The sequence below is a fragment of the Zea mays genome, chromosome 10 (assembly GCF_902167145.1).
Source record: "Zea mays cultivar B73 chromosome 10, Zm-B73-REFERENCE-NAM-5.0, whole genome shotgun sequence".
Taxonomy (NCBI): Eukaryota; Viridiplantae; Streptophyta; class Magnoliopsida; order Poales; family Poaceae; genus Zea; species Zea mays.
In genome coordinates this window covers 4,651,890-4,668,581 of record NC_050105.1, presented here as the reverse complement: position 1 = coordinate 4,668,581, position 16,692 = coordinate 4,651,890, and the positions used below count along the sequence as shown (strand labels likewise).

The 16,692-nt window shown below is 52.3% G+C and overlaps 3 protein-coding genes across 3 annotated transcripts; 2 read left to right on the top strand and 1 right to left on the bottom strand.

The window, feature by feature from the left end:
• Positions 1–2,730: 2,730 nt before the first annotated feature.
• On the top strand, positions 2,731–5,069 carry LOC103640750 (cytochrome P450 94C1). Its single transcript, XM_008664239.2, has one exon. The coding sequence runs from the start codon at positions 3,131–3,133 to the stop codon at positions 4,658–4,660; it is 1,530 nt and encodes a 509-aa protein (XP_008662461.1). The 5' UTR covers positions 2,731–3,130; the 3' UTR covers positions 4,661–5,069.
• Positions 5,070–7,634: 2,565 nt separating this feature from the next.
• On the top strand, positions 7,635–9,677 carry LOC103640748 (probable glycosyltransferase 3). Its single transcript, XM_008664238.4, has one exon. The coding sequence runs from the start codon at positions 7,883–7,885 to the stop codon at positions 9,251–9,253; it is 1,371 nt and encodes a 456-aa protein (XP_008662460.1). The 5' UTR covers positions 7,635–7,882; the 3' UTR covers positions 9,254–9,677.
• A 93-nt stretch (positions 9,678–9,770) lies between these two features.
• Positions 9,771–11,562, bottom strand: LOC103642270 (probable glycosyltransferase 3). The gene has a single exon (XM_008665582.2). It carries the CDS (start codon positions 11,433–11,435, stop codon positions 9,894–9,896), a length of 1,542 nt encoding a protein of 513 aa, XP_008663804.1. The 5' UTR covers positions 11,436–11,562; the 3' UTR covers positions 9,771–9,893.
• Between the last annotated feature and the right edge of the window lie 5,130 nt (positions 11,563–16,692).

Below are 16,692 nucleotides of genomic sequence, written 5' to 3'. Positions count from 1 at the left end.
TCTTCTTTCTCTTCTAGATGAGCACGCACGCAAGCAGCCGGCCAGTGATGCAGGCACGCCTTTGCGCCCAACAAACACGCACGCATCGGGCGCGACGACGACACTGGCCTGTGCCTAGACACCACTAGAGCGACGCACCAAAATCGTCAACTGAATTTTTACGGTGTATGTGGTGGTATTGTCGTGTTTGTACACAACTGTGAACCGGACGTCAATATACGGTGATGCCATGCATGCATGCATGCATACTCCGTCCCTATATTGTATGGAACCTGGAACGTGCCTTAATGAGAGTTTCGACAAAGTTACCATCAGTAATACTAGTTTGCTCCATCAAAAAGAAGAAGAAAAAAAGGTTAAAGGTGATACTACCATTGGCTAGCTTAACCCGCCGGGCCACTAGCCCAGTGGTTGAGGACTTTCAAGTAACAAATCCAAGTCTTGGGTTTGATATTCTCTCGCTGTGCCCTATCCGTTTCACTCTTCGGTTGGACCGTTGTTACAGAGTGGACGGTTAACACCGGCTCGTCTGCTCTATCCTTCGATTGGACCGTTACAGAGTGGATGGTTAACGTTGGCTCGTTAGCGAAAGAGGCCAGAATTCGAAGATTTTTTTGGCTGGGACCATTGATGTCTTCTTAATATAATACCTCCTCGTTTTTTAGCTTAAGCCGCCGGCACCATGCACGATCCAGTGTCTGTGTGGTCCGGTGGTCCCTGCCCTGGTCGGGTCGCGCGAAACGTGCGGGAATCTTGCCGCTCGGGACACCACCGCCCGCATGCAGCAAGGACCGGTTGCATGGGACCCTAAGCCTAACAAATACTATCTGGTCTCCTCGATTTATTTAAAATTATAGGATGTCTCAATATTATTTCTATGCTAGCACTTGAATAGTATACACTATGTCTAGAAGATATACAGATATTTATTTCTATACTAGTACTTAGATATATAGATGTATAGTTATATTTATTGTAGGACGGCGATCTTTTGCGTGTCAATAACGCGTGTGCGTGGACGACAACTAGCAGGCCGACATGGCTTGTACGTAGATTACATATATATGCTAGGAGTATTTTGGAGCATACGGCCTCTAAGGACCTCTGTGTGCGGGTGGTACGATATCGGTATGTCGTGTAGCGGCTCAGATCCAACAAGTCGGTTTCCATGACATATATATAATCTAGTGTTGCGGAAATAAAATATACATAAAGATTTACGTGGAAAAGATCTTCTCCAATATAGAGGAGCAAAAAATTATGAGGAAACAGATCCACTATCAACCGCAAAGTACAAGTTACAGCGAGAACTTATATTTATAGACGCACATGAAAGCATATTTCAAGGCACATTCCAAATATATAAAATGAATTAGAGGCATATTCCAAAATCTAGGTATAAGCTGTCACTGGTACAAACTGATCTTAGGTTATGAGCTATATAATCTAGTATATTGAACCATTGTATGATCTCTATATTGTCATATATCTCTATGGCTCCATTCAATGCTCACGGTGCAGCTGCCTTACACGCGAAGTGAACTATAGTGTATATATAATAAGCAATTCGTGCATTTATCCGACGAGTATCCAGTATTTACATGCATCCGGCCAAATAATATTTGTATCTGTCACTTAACCGCACGGCTAAATATTCGGTCATTGTATCTGTATCCATCTCGTTTCTAACTATCTGTATCTAATCTTGAATCCAATTAAAATAAATTAGGGTAGGATATATTATAGGATGTCGTTCGCATGCGTCTCATTTTCATCCCTATCCAACAAAGTTGTTTGATGTCCTCTAGCTTGAACAACAATGATCCAATAATACTTCATCCGTCGTAATTTATAATTTGTTTGATATTTTTACCAAGTTTGATCGACTCATCTTATTCAAAAGCTCATAATTACTATCAAGTTTGATCAACTCTTTTTTTTAAAATAAGACGAGTTGATCAAATTTATTGTAAAAAAGTTAAACAAATTATAAATTGAACCGGAGATAATATATCTTGCAAGTATAGATGGCCAAATGGGCCGTGCCTAACGGGCCGACCCGAAGCACGGCCCGTTTAATAGTGCCGGGCTCGGCCCGGCACGAGAACCGTGCCGTGCTTGGGCCGCTGTCTCGGCCCGCAGTGCCGGCCCGGACCTACACGATTATATATTTTTTATTTTATAAAACATAGTATATATATATTTACATTTTATATTAGCTATTTACAACAAACACACTCGAGTTATACTGGTTAGTGTCCTTCAGTTGCGAGTTCAAATCCTCACAAAAACACAGTTTTTTTTTGCTATTTTCTTGAATTAATGGGAGAACGTGACCAGTTAAACGGACCGGCCCGGCACGACCACCAGGCCGCCGTGCTGTGCCTGGGCCGCGGCTGCGGCACGCGGGCCGGCCGGGCACGGCCCGATTAACCGTCGGGCCTGACGGGCCCGGGCCGGGCCGCCCGTTTGGGTACCTCTACTTGCAAGTCCCTACTCCCTAATCGTCCTTTTTGACCTATGCTAGAAAAATGCTTAGTCCTAGGTTCATCCACAACTTGCTTGTTTTTAATGTTCCTCTCTCTCTCTGCGGAGCATAACAATTTTCATCAAAATAATTTATCATGTATCTACGTAGTGTTCATTGGCAATCGAAATACGGAATAAACACACACAAGGTGAAGTTAGTAACAGTTTAACAAAGGGGAAAAATAGAGACGATGCGCCAACAAAGCAAAGTCTTTCTTTTTTTAAAAAAAAAAACTTAGCATGTGCAATCTAGGGGTAGCTGCTGATGTGGACCCACCTGTCATGTACTGTTACGGGATGCGTGACTGTGAGCCATTAGCTGTGTACATTGCGGCAAAAGCTGAAAAAACTCCCCCCCAATACAAACGTTGTTTAATGAAAAACGCACGTGCTCCATGTGCGGATTGGCCTCCGCCCACGTTATATACTATAGTCTCTATAGACAAAGCCTCCTCGACCAGTCTTGTGCCGCACAAACTCTCACACGCATTTTCCTCTCCTTCTCGGCTTCTCCCCCTCCCTGTGTGTCCAGTTGTGCACTAGCTAATTCTAGACGGCAAGCAGGCAAGAGGAGGAAGAAGGAAGACCCCGGCGAGGCGCCATGGAAGCAGCAGCTGATGCCTTGCCCTGGGCAGCGCAGTGCGCGGGCATGGCCCTCCTCGCCTCTTCCCTCTGCGTGGTGGCGCTGGCCCTGGTGCTGCTGCTCCTCCGCCGCTGGCCGTGGTGCAGCTGCCACGTCTGCCGGGCGTACCTGACGGGGTCGTGGGCGCGGGACTTCACCAACCTGGGAGACTGGTACGCGCACCTCCTCCGGGAGTCGCCCACCGGCACCGTCCACGTCCACGTGCTGGGCTGCACCGTCACGGCCAACCCGGCCAACGTGGAGTACATGCTCAAGACCAACTTCGACAACTTCCCCAAGGGCAAGACCTTCGCGGCGCTCCTCGGGGACCTCCTCGGCCGCGGCATCTTCAACGTGGACGGCCACGCCTGGCGGCACCAGCGCAAGATGGCCAGCCTGGAGCTCGGCAGCGTCACCGTGCGCTCCTACGCGTTCGGGATCATCGCGCAGGAGGTGGAGGCCCGGCTCCTGCCGCTGCTCGCCGGCGCCGCCGACTCCGGCGCGGTGGTCGACCTGCAGGACGTGTTCCGCCGCTTCGCCTTCGACACCATCTGCAAGATCTCCTTCGGCCTCGACCCGGGCTGCCTGGAGCCGGAGATGCCCGTGTCCGAGCTCGCCGACGCGTTCGACACCGCCACGCGCCTCAGCGCCACGCGCGGCGCCGCCGCGGCGCCGCTGCTGTGGAGGGCCAAGCGCCTGCTCAACGTCGGCTCGGAGAGGGAGCTCAGGGCGGCCATCAAGCTGGTCGACGAGCTCGCGGCCACCGTCATCCGGGAGCGCCGTAAGCTGGGCGTCGCACCCAGCGGCCACGACCTCTTGTCCCGCTTTATGGCCTCAGCCGGGGCCGACGACGACGATAGGTACCTGCGCGACATCGTCGTCAGCTTCCTCCTCGCGGGGCGCGACACCGTGTCCTCCGCGCTCACGACGCTCTTCATGCTCCTGTCCGAGAACCCGGGCGTGGCGGCCGCCATGCGCGCCGAGGCCGGCGACGGCGACGGCGGCCCGGCGCCGCCGCTCACCTACGAGCACCTGAAGCGCCTGCACTACACCCACGCGGTGCTGTACGAGAACATGCGGCTGTTCCCGCCGGTGCAGTTCGACTCCAAGTTCTGCGCGGGGCCCGACGTGCTCCCCGACGGCACCTACGTGCCGGGCGGCACGCGCGTGATGTACCACCCCTACGCCATGGGCCGCATGCCGCGCATCTGGGGCGCCGACCACGGCGCCTTCCGCCCGGGCCGCTGGCTCACCGGCGCCGGCGGCTCGTTCGTCCCAGAGAGCCTGTACAGGTACCCGGTGTTCCAGGCGGGCCTCCGCGTGTGCCTCGGCAAGGAGCTCGCCGTCACCGAGATGAAGGCGGTCGCGGTGGCCGTCGTGAGGGCGTTCGACGTCCACGTCGTCGGGGACAGTAGCAGCGCCGCCTGCAAGCCGAAGTTCGTGTCGGGGCTCACCGCGTCCATCAGCGGCGGGCTCCCGGTGAGGATCAGTAGACGAGTTCGAAGCTAGAGATTCTTGTTTTCTTCTAAAAAACCTAAAAAAAACAAGTAGAGGCTAGATCATCGGTAGATTGTTTCATCGCGGATAATGTACATAGACAAATTCAAAGAAGAGGGAACGAAAGAGCAAGCATGCAACAGAAAGCAAACTGTTACCACCACTGTTTGATGAGATGAGTCCACTGGCCTGCCTGTGATTAGCAAACAGTTCATTTCGTCTTCTTCGTAAAGAAACAATCCGTTTCCGTGATTCAGTTCCCCTTTTTTTCATGCTTTCTTTCTTTCTGGGTGTCTGTTTCTCCCCATGCACGCTTTACTCCACTTCAGAAGCCGCCAACTCCAGCAGCAGAGGTTTTCAGTCACATGCCATGCAGTAGCACTAGCAGGTTCAGAGAGCTCTGGACGGACCATCCTGAATTCCTGACGAGGAGAGCCACGATTGGCTAGCTCAGCAGGATCATCAATCGCGCAACCAAGGAAACCTTACGGAAACAGCAATACAAGCAACTGCGAGCCTGCAGTGCGTCTTTATACAGATCCAGATACAGATTTGTAATAAGAGAGAATTTTGGATGATTGTACTGATGAACAGCTGAGATTTCAGTTGATGTGAAGTGGACTAGGTATCATCTAGACTTATATCTTCTCTTTGCCACTGCCAGCTTGAGGAGTACTAGTCGTTTGCTTGGAACAAGAACCCAGCTGCTGCTACTCTGCAAAGACCTTACTAGAGGCGAAGCAAAAACCGGGCCGATTCCTAAGTTGACGGCGGCAGCATGCTATCCTCACGAAAGTCTCCATTAATTTCCTCTTGCCCAGTTCTCCTCCCTAGCCTCATGCGTCCTTGTTCTTGGAACAATCTCCCCATGCATGCAGCTGTTGCAGAAGATGTCCTTGTTCTTTTGCAGTCTCCGTCCTGCATACGGCTATAGCTGCATCGGAACTGGTGCTTGTTTCGAGATGGGCGTTGTTATCAGACATGGCCTGCGAAATGTGCTTGTCGCCTTTGCAGGTTTAAGTAGCGCAAGTGCGTGCAGCATCCACACACATATGTAAAGGTGGCAGCCAGTGGGACCAATAATTCTATGTTCTCAGCCAGTTTGGAGAGGCGTAGTGATCGAAGAGTAGTGACAGTCCAAATGAGAAGCAGGTAGTGAGTAGTGACACATGCTAAACTCATGCTCAACACTGTATGCGTTAGAACAGCTCACATATATGTATGCGTCGTCTGGCAAATTATTCAGAGTAATCATGCATGTACGACAAGAAGCACACGATTAGAGGCTTAGAGCTCTGCATGCATGCTCGAGGATATCTAAGCAGGCCTTAAACGTGCCGGAAATCCAAAGACGGTTTCCGGAGTAGGCTAGCTGTACGTTGCTTGCTGTTCTTATGGAGGCGCCTACGACGTTTCTGTCATTGGCTGCTGTCACTTGTCTAAATTTCGGCTGCTAGCTAGAGCTCCTGTTACATACTGTAGCTCATTGTTAAATAATGTAGCTCGATGTTCACGAGAAGGCTGTGTGAACTGGCAGTGCCAATGGTTTAGCCTTTTAGAATCAGATAATAAGAAGGTGACCTGAATGCCAAGTCCAAGGAGAGGCACCAATCAGTAACCCCAACAGGCCAGCCATCATTATTGCGCGGCGTCCAAATTAAATGAGCACACACGCTCGTAGTCGTAGCTTGCTTATTATCTGGAAAAGAAAACATCGTCGTTCAAACGAGCACTCTAAATCACCACCTCGCATGTTTCATAGGTTTTGTAGATAGTTTTAATTGTAAGTAATTTATTCGTTTCTTACAGGAAGAAATACTGTGATATCCTGTTTCAAACGAGCACTCTAAGCCACCTCCGCGCCTTATATGTGATAGATAAAAATATATTGCAACTTTTTTTGCAATACAATTGGGTTATTAACTTATTATTCAGAAAGTAAAAAATTTCAGCAAAAAAAGAACTCGGTTTTATTTTCCAGGTTTGCCCAATGTTCACAGTGAGTAAAATGTATCATCACGGGTCCTCGATTTGTTACAGTGTGTGGATCGGCCGGGACCTATTTTCCAGGTTTTCTGATTTCTAGGACCCAACCGTTAATGCATTCCACTCATGTTACTGTCCCATAGAATGAGAATAATTAGCATCAAGCTTGCTTCAATCACTGTTAATGGACGACAACATCCTTAACACTGTGAAATAAAGCTCACAGTGTGAGGCTGTGGCTCTCCTCGATCATTGCAAGAATCAAGTGCCATCTATGTTTGTTCACCACTATGGCATGGATCGCTCATATAGTAGTCTTCACCGGGTGAACAACCAACTCCCGATTACCACAAGTTGTGTTTATGTGATATCGATCATTAAAAGTAATAATTGCAAACCAAAAGCCTAATAAGGAAAGTGAATGCTGCTATCTTGCTGTATATAGATCGGCAAATAAAGCTCCCTGTCACCTTTCAAAATAGAAGATTTAGGGCCTATTTGGAAGACTGCCCCGGACGCCACACCGCGCCTCCCACTTCAGACACCGCAGTTGTAGCGCTCGAATCGACCGCCGCACCTTAGGCGTAGTGCGGCGCCGTTGGTGCATGTCCAAACAGCCTCTTAAACCTCACAAAAGTAGATTATAGTGCCACAAAACTCTATGCCAGAGCCTCGCCTCCTCCGTGATCGATTCTGTCGGTGACCTGCACTGCACACATGCGATGATGGAACAAAAAAAAGATGTTCTAGTTCTAGCTAGTTACCGTCAGTAACCAAGCCAGTTGCGCTTGCTGACTCTCCAGTGAATGGACATGCGCGTACAGCCTGTGCAAATTAATCAATAAACAAACAAATAGTACTCGATCTCCGCTATAAATGCTTTAATTTGCGCGTGCTACGATTCCCGTGCAGATTAGTTTAGAGCCTGTGTGTCACTTGTGTTTGGTGCTAAAACCTCGGAGGAAGCACCAGTAGTCTTGCAGATCGGGAATCGTGCTGCCACACGCCCAGGCCCAGCTGCATGAGATTGCAAAATTCACCTCTCCCTCGAAGTTCCCGCGCCCCCCGCTGACTTCTAGTACACACAAACTGAAGCAGAACGTTCCCTGCTAGCTCGTCGGCAACGCCAAGGCTATACATCCACGATCGAGTTCACCACCACATGCACATGCACAGCTTCTCCCAGTCCCAGCGATCTAGAGAGAAGCACGTGCAGGGTGCACCGCTGCATCGGAACGAAGAACTAGCATGGGGGTGGCCGCCGGCGGTGGGGCGCGGCTGCGTGCCAGCAGCGCCAAGAAGCAGCGGCAGCGGACCCTGAACAACATCAAGATCACGCTCCTCTGCGGCTTCATCACCGTGCTGGTCCTCCGCGGCACGGCCGGCTTCAACCTGCTGGTCAGCAGCGGCGACCTGGACGGCGCGGCGGCGGACGCCAAGGTGGTGGAGGACGTGGAGCGCATCCTGGCCGAGATCCGCTCCGACTCCGAGGCGGACGACGTGGTGGTGGTGGTCGAGGGCGGGTCGTCGTCGTCGTCGTCGCCGCGCAACGCGACGGCGGCCAGCTTCGGCAACTTCTCGGCGTCGGCGACGCTGGTCAAGGTGCGGGAGTACAGCCTGGGCCCGCCCGTGCGGGGCTGGGACGCGCAGCGGCGGGAGTGGATGGCCCAGCACCCCGAGTTCCCGCGACTCCACCCGCGGGGCCGGCCGCGGGTGCTGCTCGTCACCGGGTCGCCCCCTGGCCCCTGCGACAACCCCGCCGGCGACCACTACCTGCTCAAGGCGACCAAGAACAAGATCGACTACTGCCGGCTCCACGGCATCGACGTGGTGCACAACATGGCGCACCTGGACCCGGAGCTGACGGGGTACTGGTCCAAGCTGCCGCTGGTGCGCCGCCTCATGCTGGCGCACCCGGAGGTGGAGTGGATCTGGTGGGTGGACAGCGACGCCATCTTCACCGACATGGCGTTCGAGCTCCCGCTGTCCCGCTACGACGGCCGCAACCTCGTCATCCACGGCTACCCGGACCTGCTGTTCGAGAAGCGCTCGTGGATCTCGCTCAACGCCGGCATCTTCCTGCTCCGCAACTGCCAGTGGTCGCTGGACCTGCTGGACGCCTGGGTGCCCATGGGGCCCCGCGGCCCCTCCCGCGTCGAGGCCGGCAAGCTGCTCACGGCCAGCCTCACGGGCCGCCCGCCCTTCGACGCCGACGACCAGTCCGCGCTCATCCACCTGCTGCTGGTGCAGAAGGAGCGGTGGATGGACAAGGTGCACGTGGAGACGGAGTTCTACCTCCACGGCTTCTGGACGGGGCTGGTGGACAGGTACGAGCAGATGATGGAGGACAACCACCCGGGCCTCGGCGACGACCGCTGGCCCTTCATCACCCACTTCGTCGGATGCAAGACCTGCGGCAGGTACGAGGACTATCCGCTCGACCGCTGCATCCGGGGCATGGAGCGCGCCTTCAACTTCGCCGACAACCAGGTGCTCAGGCTCTACGGATTCCGCCACCGCTCGCTCACCACCGCCAAGGTCAGGAGGGTCACCGACCCCACCACCAACCCGCTCGAGGCAAAGGAGGCCGCGCTCAACATGGACGCCAAGTTCACCTAGAAAACATCAGTTATACTTACTTAAACGTACGAGTTTTGATCAGTTCCTTCTTTGCGTTTTCTTTTTGATGTCTTATGCAAAACCTAGAAACTTTGTTGTTATATGTTTGATGCCTTCAGTTGGATTTAGAGAAAAAAAATGAAATGGGGGCAGAAGAGTAGTATGATTCAAACAATGTGTGACTGAATTGCAGCACTAATGCACCACCATTCGTCGGATTAATTAGCATTGTTTAAGACGCAGAGAGATCAAGATCATGCAACTGTCACTGTCAGCGAGTGTGTGCCTAGTTCCCTACAGATCGAATTGGAAATGCTGTTCTTTTCGTCTGTATGCTATGCGGAATGTACTATTTCAGCAACAGATCATGAATGGCCATGTATGTACTCTGGATATCTTTGGTATTCCGGTTTTGAAAAAAGAAGTGCTGCGCTACTTAAATTATTTCAAGTATATTAGCTGTAAAAGATTATGAACATTGCAATGTTTTGAACCATGGCCTCTTGAAACGTTTCATTTGTCATGAGCCAGCAAGCAACAGCAATTCGCTTGATGTATATATGTTCCCCTTCCATAGTACAAAACCGCAATCCAAGAACAACCAAGACACACAAACACAAAAAAAGAAGGAAAAAACAATTCAACACTTGGATCGCCATCCCAGTCTCCTCAGGATTCTTGCAAGAACAGAATCTAAATCTCCCTTTCCCTTACGCTTTCTATTCTTGCGCACATCGTTGCTCCATAGATCCGGCTCATTGGGCTTCTTCAAGAAAGCGAGAGCCTCCTCCTTGGCCTCCAGCGGGTCCGTCGACCGGTTTGCCACGCGCCTGACCTCGGCGCTCGCCAGCGACTCGTGCCGGAAGCCGTAGAGCCTGAGCACCTGGTTGTCGGCGAAGTTGAAGGCGCGCTCCATGCCGCTGGCGCACCGGTCCAGCGGGTACTCGTCACTGCAATTCTTGCCGTCGTCGCAAGGATTACAGCCGGCGAAGTTCGTGACGAAGGGCCAACGGTCGTCGCCGTACCCCGGGTGGTGCTTCTCCATGGCCTCCTCGTACTTGCCGACCAGCGCCGTCCAGACGCCGTGTAGGTAGTACTGGTTCTCGAGGTACACCCGGTCCATCCACCGCTCCTTCTCGGTGACGAGCAGGTGTACAAGGGCGGACTGGTCGTCGGCCTCGCCAGCCCGCCGACCCGCCAGTGTCGCCGTGAGCAGCGCCCCGGCGTCGTAGCGGGCGCGGCCCCTGGGCGCCATGACGGTCCACGCGTCGAGCAGGTCCAGTGACCACTGGCAGTTGCGGAGCAGGAAGCTGGCGGTGCTGGCGGCGTCCCAGGCTCGGCGCTGGAAGAGCTGGTACGAGTCGCCGCGCACCACGAGGTGGGCGCCCTCGTAGCGCGCCAGCGGGAGCTCGAACCCCATGTCGGTGACGAGCGCGCCGGCGTCCAGCCACCACAGCCACTCCACCTCCGGATGCGCCAGCATGAGGCGCCGCAGCAGCGCGAGCTTGGCCCACCCGTTGCCGTCGCCGGCCGACCGCAGCTCGGGGTCCTCCAGCCGCGCCGTGGCGTGCACCATCTCGACGCCATGGAGGCGGCAGTAGTCGAGCCTGTTCTTGGTGGCCCGGAGCAGGAACCGGTCGCCGTCGGAGCTACCGCAGGGCCCCTGCGGCGACGCCGTGACCAGCAGCACCCGCGGGCCGCCGCGCGCGTCGCGGGACGGGAACCCCGGGTTCTGGTGCAGCCACCGCCGCCGCTTGGCGTTCCACCGCGTCACCCGCGGCTGCAGCCTGTAGTTCGTCGTCGTCCACGCGGCGCCGCGGTCGTAGTGGTGCCCCGTGGCCGCAGACGAGCTGGTCGACGTCGGCGCCTCGTCGTTGTCGTCAGGGCCAGCGTCCGGGTCGTCGTCGGAGTCTGCGCGTATCTCGCGGAGGATGCGCTCGACGTCCTCGACGGGTCTGGCGCTGCCCGTGGCCGTGGCCGTGGCCGAGTCCGCGCGGTTGTCGGGGCTGCCGGCGATGTAGACGAGGCGGCGGTTGACGCCGACGGTGCCGCGGAGGACGAGGAGCGTGACGAAGGCGCAGAGGAGGGTGATCTTGACGTTGCTGATGATCCGCCTCGTCAGCTTGCTGCTGCTGCTGCCCCGCGGGTGCAGCCGCCACCCGCCGGCCGCCGGCGTACGCATCTGATCGTTGAGTCGCCGGTGTGGAGAAGGGTTTTGGGGGCGTCACGCGTACGTGGAGCCGAGCAGGCAAGAACTACAACGGGGGAGCGGGAAGTTCGAGGGAGACTAGGATTATGAAATTGCTGGATTGTCAGGCGAGTATTGTATTGGACTGGAGCAGAGTATTGTATTTGCTCACCGGTTATCTCCTCGGCTCGTTGACTAATCAGACACTTTGCCTGCCGGGCTCGTTTCCCATTGTGTGTATACAAGGCTGCAAATTATTCGAGATATCTAAAACAAGTATGGAATGACACGGGAATTACATTTTCATTTTTAAACTATGAATTCTCATATTTGGTTCCACGGGCTCGGCCTACGCTGATGTGAATGTTGCGACCTTGCGGGCCAAGCATGGGCCTGGGCGGGACAAGTAAGTGGGTCCAAAACTGATGGTCCAAATCCAAACTTGGGTGGTCAAGGCCGAGGCCGCTTGTTTTAGCGATCAAAATCTTCTATTGTTGTGTAAGGAAAAAAAATGATGACATAGGTTATATGAACTAGTATAATGACAGTGAGTTACGATGATACACCAATTATATTGACTCTACTGGCAAGTCAGTATTATGGACTCTCTCTAAAAAATTAATTTAAAATTAAAGTGAATTCTTTCCATAAAAAATAAAAAGTTGACATATAACAAATTAATTTAAAATTTGTTTTTGGTGCTGACAGTTGAGAAATTTACACGGTACTACTGTCTGTGGAGCTGCAAGTGTAAGTAATAATTAACAATAATGTAAAATACGTGCATAAAATAAGTGCACTTGATGGTCGACAACAAACTTTTCTTCACACATATTTACTATGAAATAAAACCACTATTGTATAGGTGCAGGCGCCGCATGCACCCACGAGTCCTTTATTTACTATGACAACACACTTTTCGTGGTCGCATGTGCTTTTGTGGTCGTATCATGATCAAGGGAATAAACTCTTTGGGTTCCAAGTTACATAGTTGTTTTTATCCATGATGAGGGTGGCAGGATGGATGACTGATGCAATGTATCTCCATAAACAAGAGATGAATCCCTCGAACAAGAAGCTGGTGAAGACGAAGCAAGATGCTAGGACAGCAATGATACAAGTGTCGGAGGGACAGATCAGCTTGGAGAATGTTAACCGTGAGCTGGACCGCTTGCTTCCCGGGTCTGCTCCTTGGAAGGTGGAACAAGTTTCGGCTAGTTCTTACAGAACTACCTTTCCATCAGCCTCGAAACTGCAGCGTATGGTGGAGTGGGGGCCGGTTCGTGCTAAATCACAGAAGGCAGTGATGGAATTCATAGCTAGCACTAGCATGGCGGAAGGACGGGTCAAGGCAAGGCTGACGAATGTGTGGGTGCAGTTTGATGGACTGCCGGCTCAGCTTTGCACTTACCAACACATTTGGGGAGTGGATTCGACACTTGGGGTCACGGTTGAAGTGGACATGCCTTTTTTCCGCAAGCATGGGGTCTGTAGAATGTTGGTGGCTGTCATTGATCCAGAGGCAATTCCATTCGCAGGTGATGTGGAAATTAACAAGATAATTTACGAGGTGCACTATTGGGTGGAACAAGGCCCTCTGGATGATGAACCAACACCTATGGTCTCTGATCTTGGCGGTGACGACCAGGGTAACGGTGACAACAGCAAGGAAAATAATGCCAAGGAAGGGAATGAGCAATTCAAAATGTCGGGTGAGGAAGGGAGAGATGGAGAGGAGAAGAAAGGCAGTAATGATGTCGGGGAGCATAAACAAGTGATGGATGCTGCTCCGGTGGATGATGGTCAAGCCTTGCAATGTGATGAGGAGAATAGGCCGGCTGTTTTTGAAGAGAAGGCAGCGATGGCAACAAGCTCTGAATCATAGGAGACTAAGGCAGCCACGGTCCAGCAGCTAGCGGCGATTCCGGAGTGTGTCCAGTCCTTGGTTGCAGGGCGTAAGAGGAGGCCAAGCACGTTGGACGAGCACGCGTTGGCAAGGGCCGAACGCTTGAAGGTTGAACGCAATGGAGGTACGCAAAGCATGTTGGCTGATATTAATTTATATAGTATCTTTAACATTCCCGTTTCTGAGGCTGTTTTAAATCTTAGCAACATTGGTATTGGTTTAGGCAAAAATGATAGGGAGGTATCTGATTCGGTAGTTCTGTTAGACAAGGAACAGAATTCTAGATCAGCTGCTAAAAAGGTTGAGGGTGTAACGGATGTATCAGATAGTGAATCTTTGGACTCTAGTAGAGAGGATGATAGAGAGGATGATATTGATAAGTTCATTCTTCATAACCTATGTGGAGAAATAACGGATGAAGTGATGGATGTAGACCTTGTTAATAACCCATATTGGCAAGAGTCAGGTTGTCCATCATCCTCTGTTAAAACTGCATATGGTAGAGGAATGAAGATGGGAAAGAGTAGGAAAGTGAGGAAAAATAAAAGAAGGTCATAATGAAGGGAGTCTTTTGGAATTGTGATGGGTTTAAAGACCCGAAAAAACATCGCTTTGTGGCTGATCTAACTAAGGAATTCAACCTTAGTTTCATTGCGCTTTCGGAAACCGGCAAGAATGTTTTTTCGGATACGTTCCTTAAAAACCTTTGTGCTGGTAGAGAGTTCATCTGGCATTGCAAGGAACCAAGGGGACGGTCAGGAGGTATACTTATGGGTATTGATCTCAATGTGTATGATATAGGTTCGATAGATGAGGGAGACTTTTATGTCAAATTTCTTCTTCGCAACAAAGATGATGGGTTCAAATGGTCTCTTGTGTGCGTATATGGTCCGGCACAGGATAACCTTAAGGAGAATTTTTTAGCCGAACTGGTTAATATGGTGAGCCATGTTACCAACCCAATCCTCATTGGGGGAGACTTTAATATTCTCAGGAACTCATCAGAGAAGAATAACGACAATTTTAATTCGAGATGGCCTTTTCTATTCAATGCGGTAATAGATGGCTTGAATTTGAGAGAGCTCGAACTGTCCGGAAGACAGTTCACTTGGGCTAATTCAAGATCTATTCCCACATATGAAAAGCTAGATCGTATTCTTGTCTCCACAGAATGGGAATTAAAGTTTCCTAGGTCCACAGTAGTTGCTCACTCTAGAGATATCTCGGACCATACCCCTTTAATTTTAAATAGTGGCGATAACCTTGCTTCCTCCGTACAGCCTGAATTCAAGTTTGAACTTGGATGGCTGTTGCGGGAGGGATTCTGGGAGATGGTCACTCAAATTTGGTCAAAGGAGTATGGTGGAGATACTGCCATTGAGAGATGGCAGCGAAAAATAAGGAAGTTAAGACAATACTTGAGAGGATGGGCAAAAAACACGAGTGGATCAAATAAGAAGGAAAAGAAAGAAATTCTCCAAAAACTTGACACCCTTGATAAGAAAGCTGAAACATGTCTTCTTTCTACACAAGAAGTAGACATGCGCAGTTTTCTTCGTAATAGGCTCGCGGCCATGTTACGAGAAGAGGAGGTTAAGTGGTACCAGAGAGCAAAAACTAAAGGTTTGCTGGAAGGGGATGCGAACACTAAATATTTCCATCTGGTCGCGAATGGTAAACATAGGAAGACTAGGATTTATAAACTACAAGATGGAGTTCGGATAATTAGTGGAGATGATGAGCTTAAAAAGCATATCACATCTTACTATAAATCCCTCTTTGGTCCTGCAGATGAATCCAATGTCCACTTGGATGATAGACAGATAGAGGATATACCGCAAATCACTGAGGAGGAAAATACTAGTCTTACCGCAGACTTTACCATTGACGAAGTTAAGTATGCGATATTCCAGATGGAACATAACAAAGCGCCTGGTCCCGACGGCTTTTCAGCAGAATTTTATCAGGTATTCTGGGAAACGATCAAGGAGGATTTGATGGCTCTGTTCGAGGACTTCAATAGGGGCTCTCTACCGCTGCACAACCTCAATTTTGGGACGATCATTCTAATCCCAAAGTTGGCTGAGGCAATAAGGATAGAACAGTACAGACCTATATGCTTGTTGAACGTGAGCTTCAAAATCTTCACGAAGACTGCCATGAATAGTGTCGGGGACCATAATTAGGGGTACCCTCAAGACTCCTAATTCTCAGCTGGTAACCCCCATCAGCATAAAGCTGCTAAGGCCTGATGGGTGCAATTAAGTCAGGGATCGGTCCATTCGAGCGACTCGATCACGCCTCGCCCGAAGCCTAGCCTCGGACAAGGGCAGCCGACCCTGGAGGATTTCCGTCTCGCCCGAGGCCCCCCTCCGACGGCGAACATATTTCCGGCTCGCCCGAGGCCCTGCCTTCGCTAAGAAGCAACCCTGACTAAGTCGCCGCACCGACCGACCAAATCGCAGGAGCATTTAACGCAAAGGTGGCCTGGCACCTTTATCCTGACGCGCGCCCCCCGACAGAGCCGAAGTGACCGCCGTCACTTCGCTGCTCCACTGACCGGCCTGACAGAAGGACAGCGCCGCCTGCTCCACTCCGACTGCAGTGCCGCTTGGCAGAGTGAGACTGACAAGCAGTTAGGCCCTGCCAAAGGCACCATAGGAAGCGCCGCTCCGCCCGACCCGGGGCTCGGACTCGGGCTAAGTCTCGGAAGACGGCGAACTCCGCTCCGCCCGACCCAGGGCTCGGACTCGGGCTAAGTCCCGGAAGACGGCGAACTCCGCTCCGCCCGACCCAGGGCTCGGACTCGGGCTAAGTCCCGGAAGACGGCGAACTCCGCTCCGCCCGACCCAGGGCTCGGACTCGGGCTAAGTCCCGGAAGACGGCGAACTCCGCTCTGCCCAACCCAGGGCTCGGACTCGGGGCTAAGTCCCGGAAGACGGCGAACTCCGCTCCGCCCGACCCAGGGCTCAGACTCGGGCTAAGTCCCGGAAGACGGCGAACTCCGCTCCGCCCGACCTAGGGCTCGGACTCGGGCTAAGCCCCGGAAGACGGCGAACTCCGCTCCGCCCGACCCAGGGCTCGGACTCGGGCTCAGCCCCAGAAGACGACGAACTCCGCTTCGCCCGACCCCAGGGTTCGGACTCCGCCCTGGCCTCAGCCGACGACCTCTGCCTCGCCCGACCCAGGGGCTCGGACTCGGCCTCGGCCACGGAAGACAGACTCGACCTCGGCTTCGGAGGAGCCTCCACATCGCCCAACCTAGGGCGCAGGCCTGCCACGTCAACAGGAGGCGCCATCATCACCCTACCCCGAGCTGACTCGGGCCGCAGGGAACCAGACCGG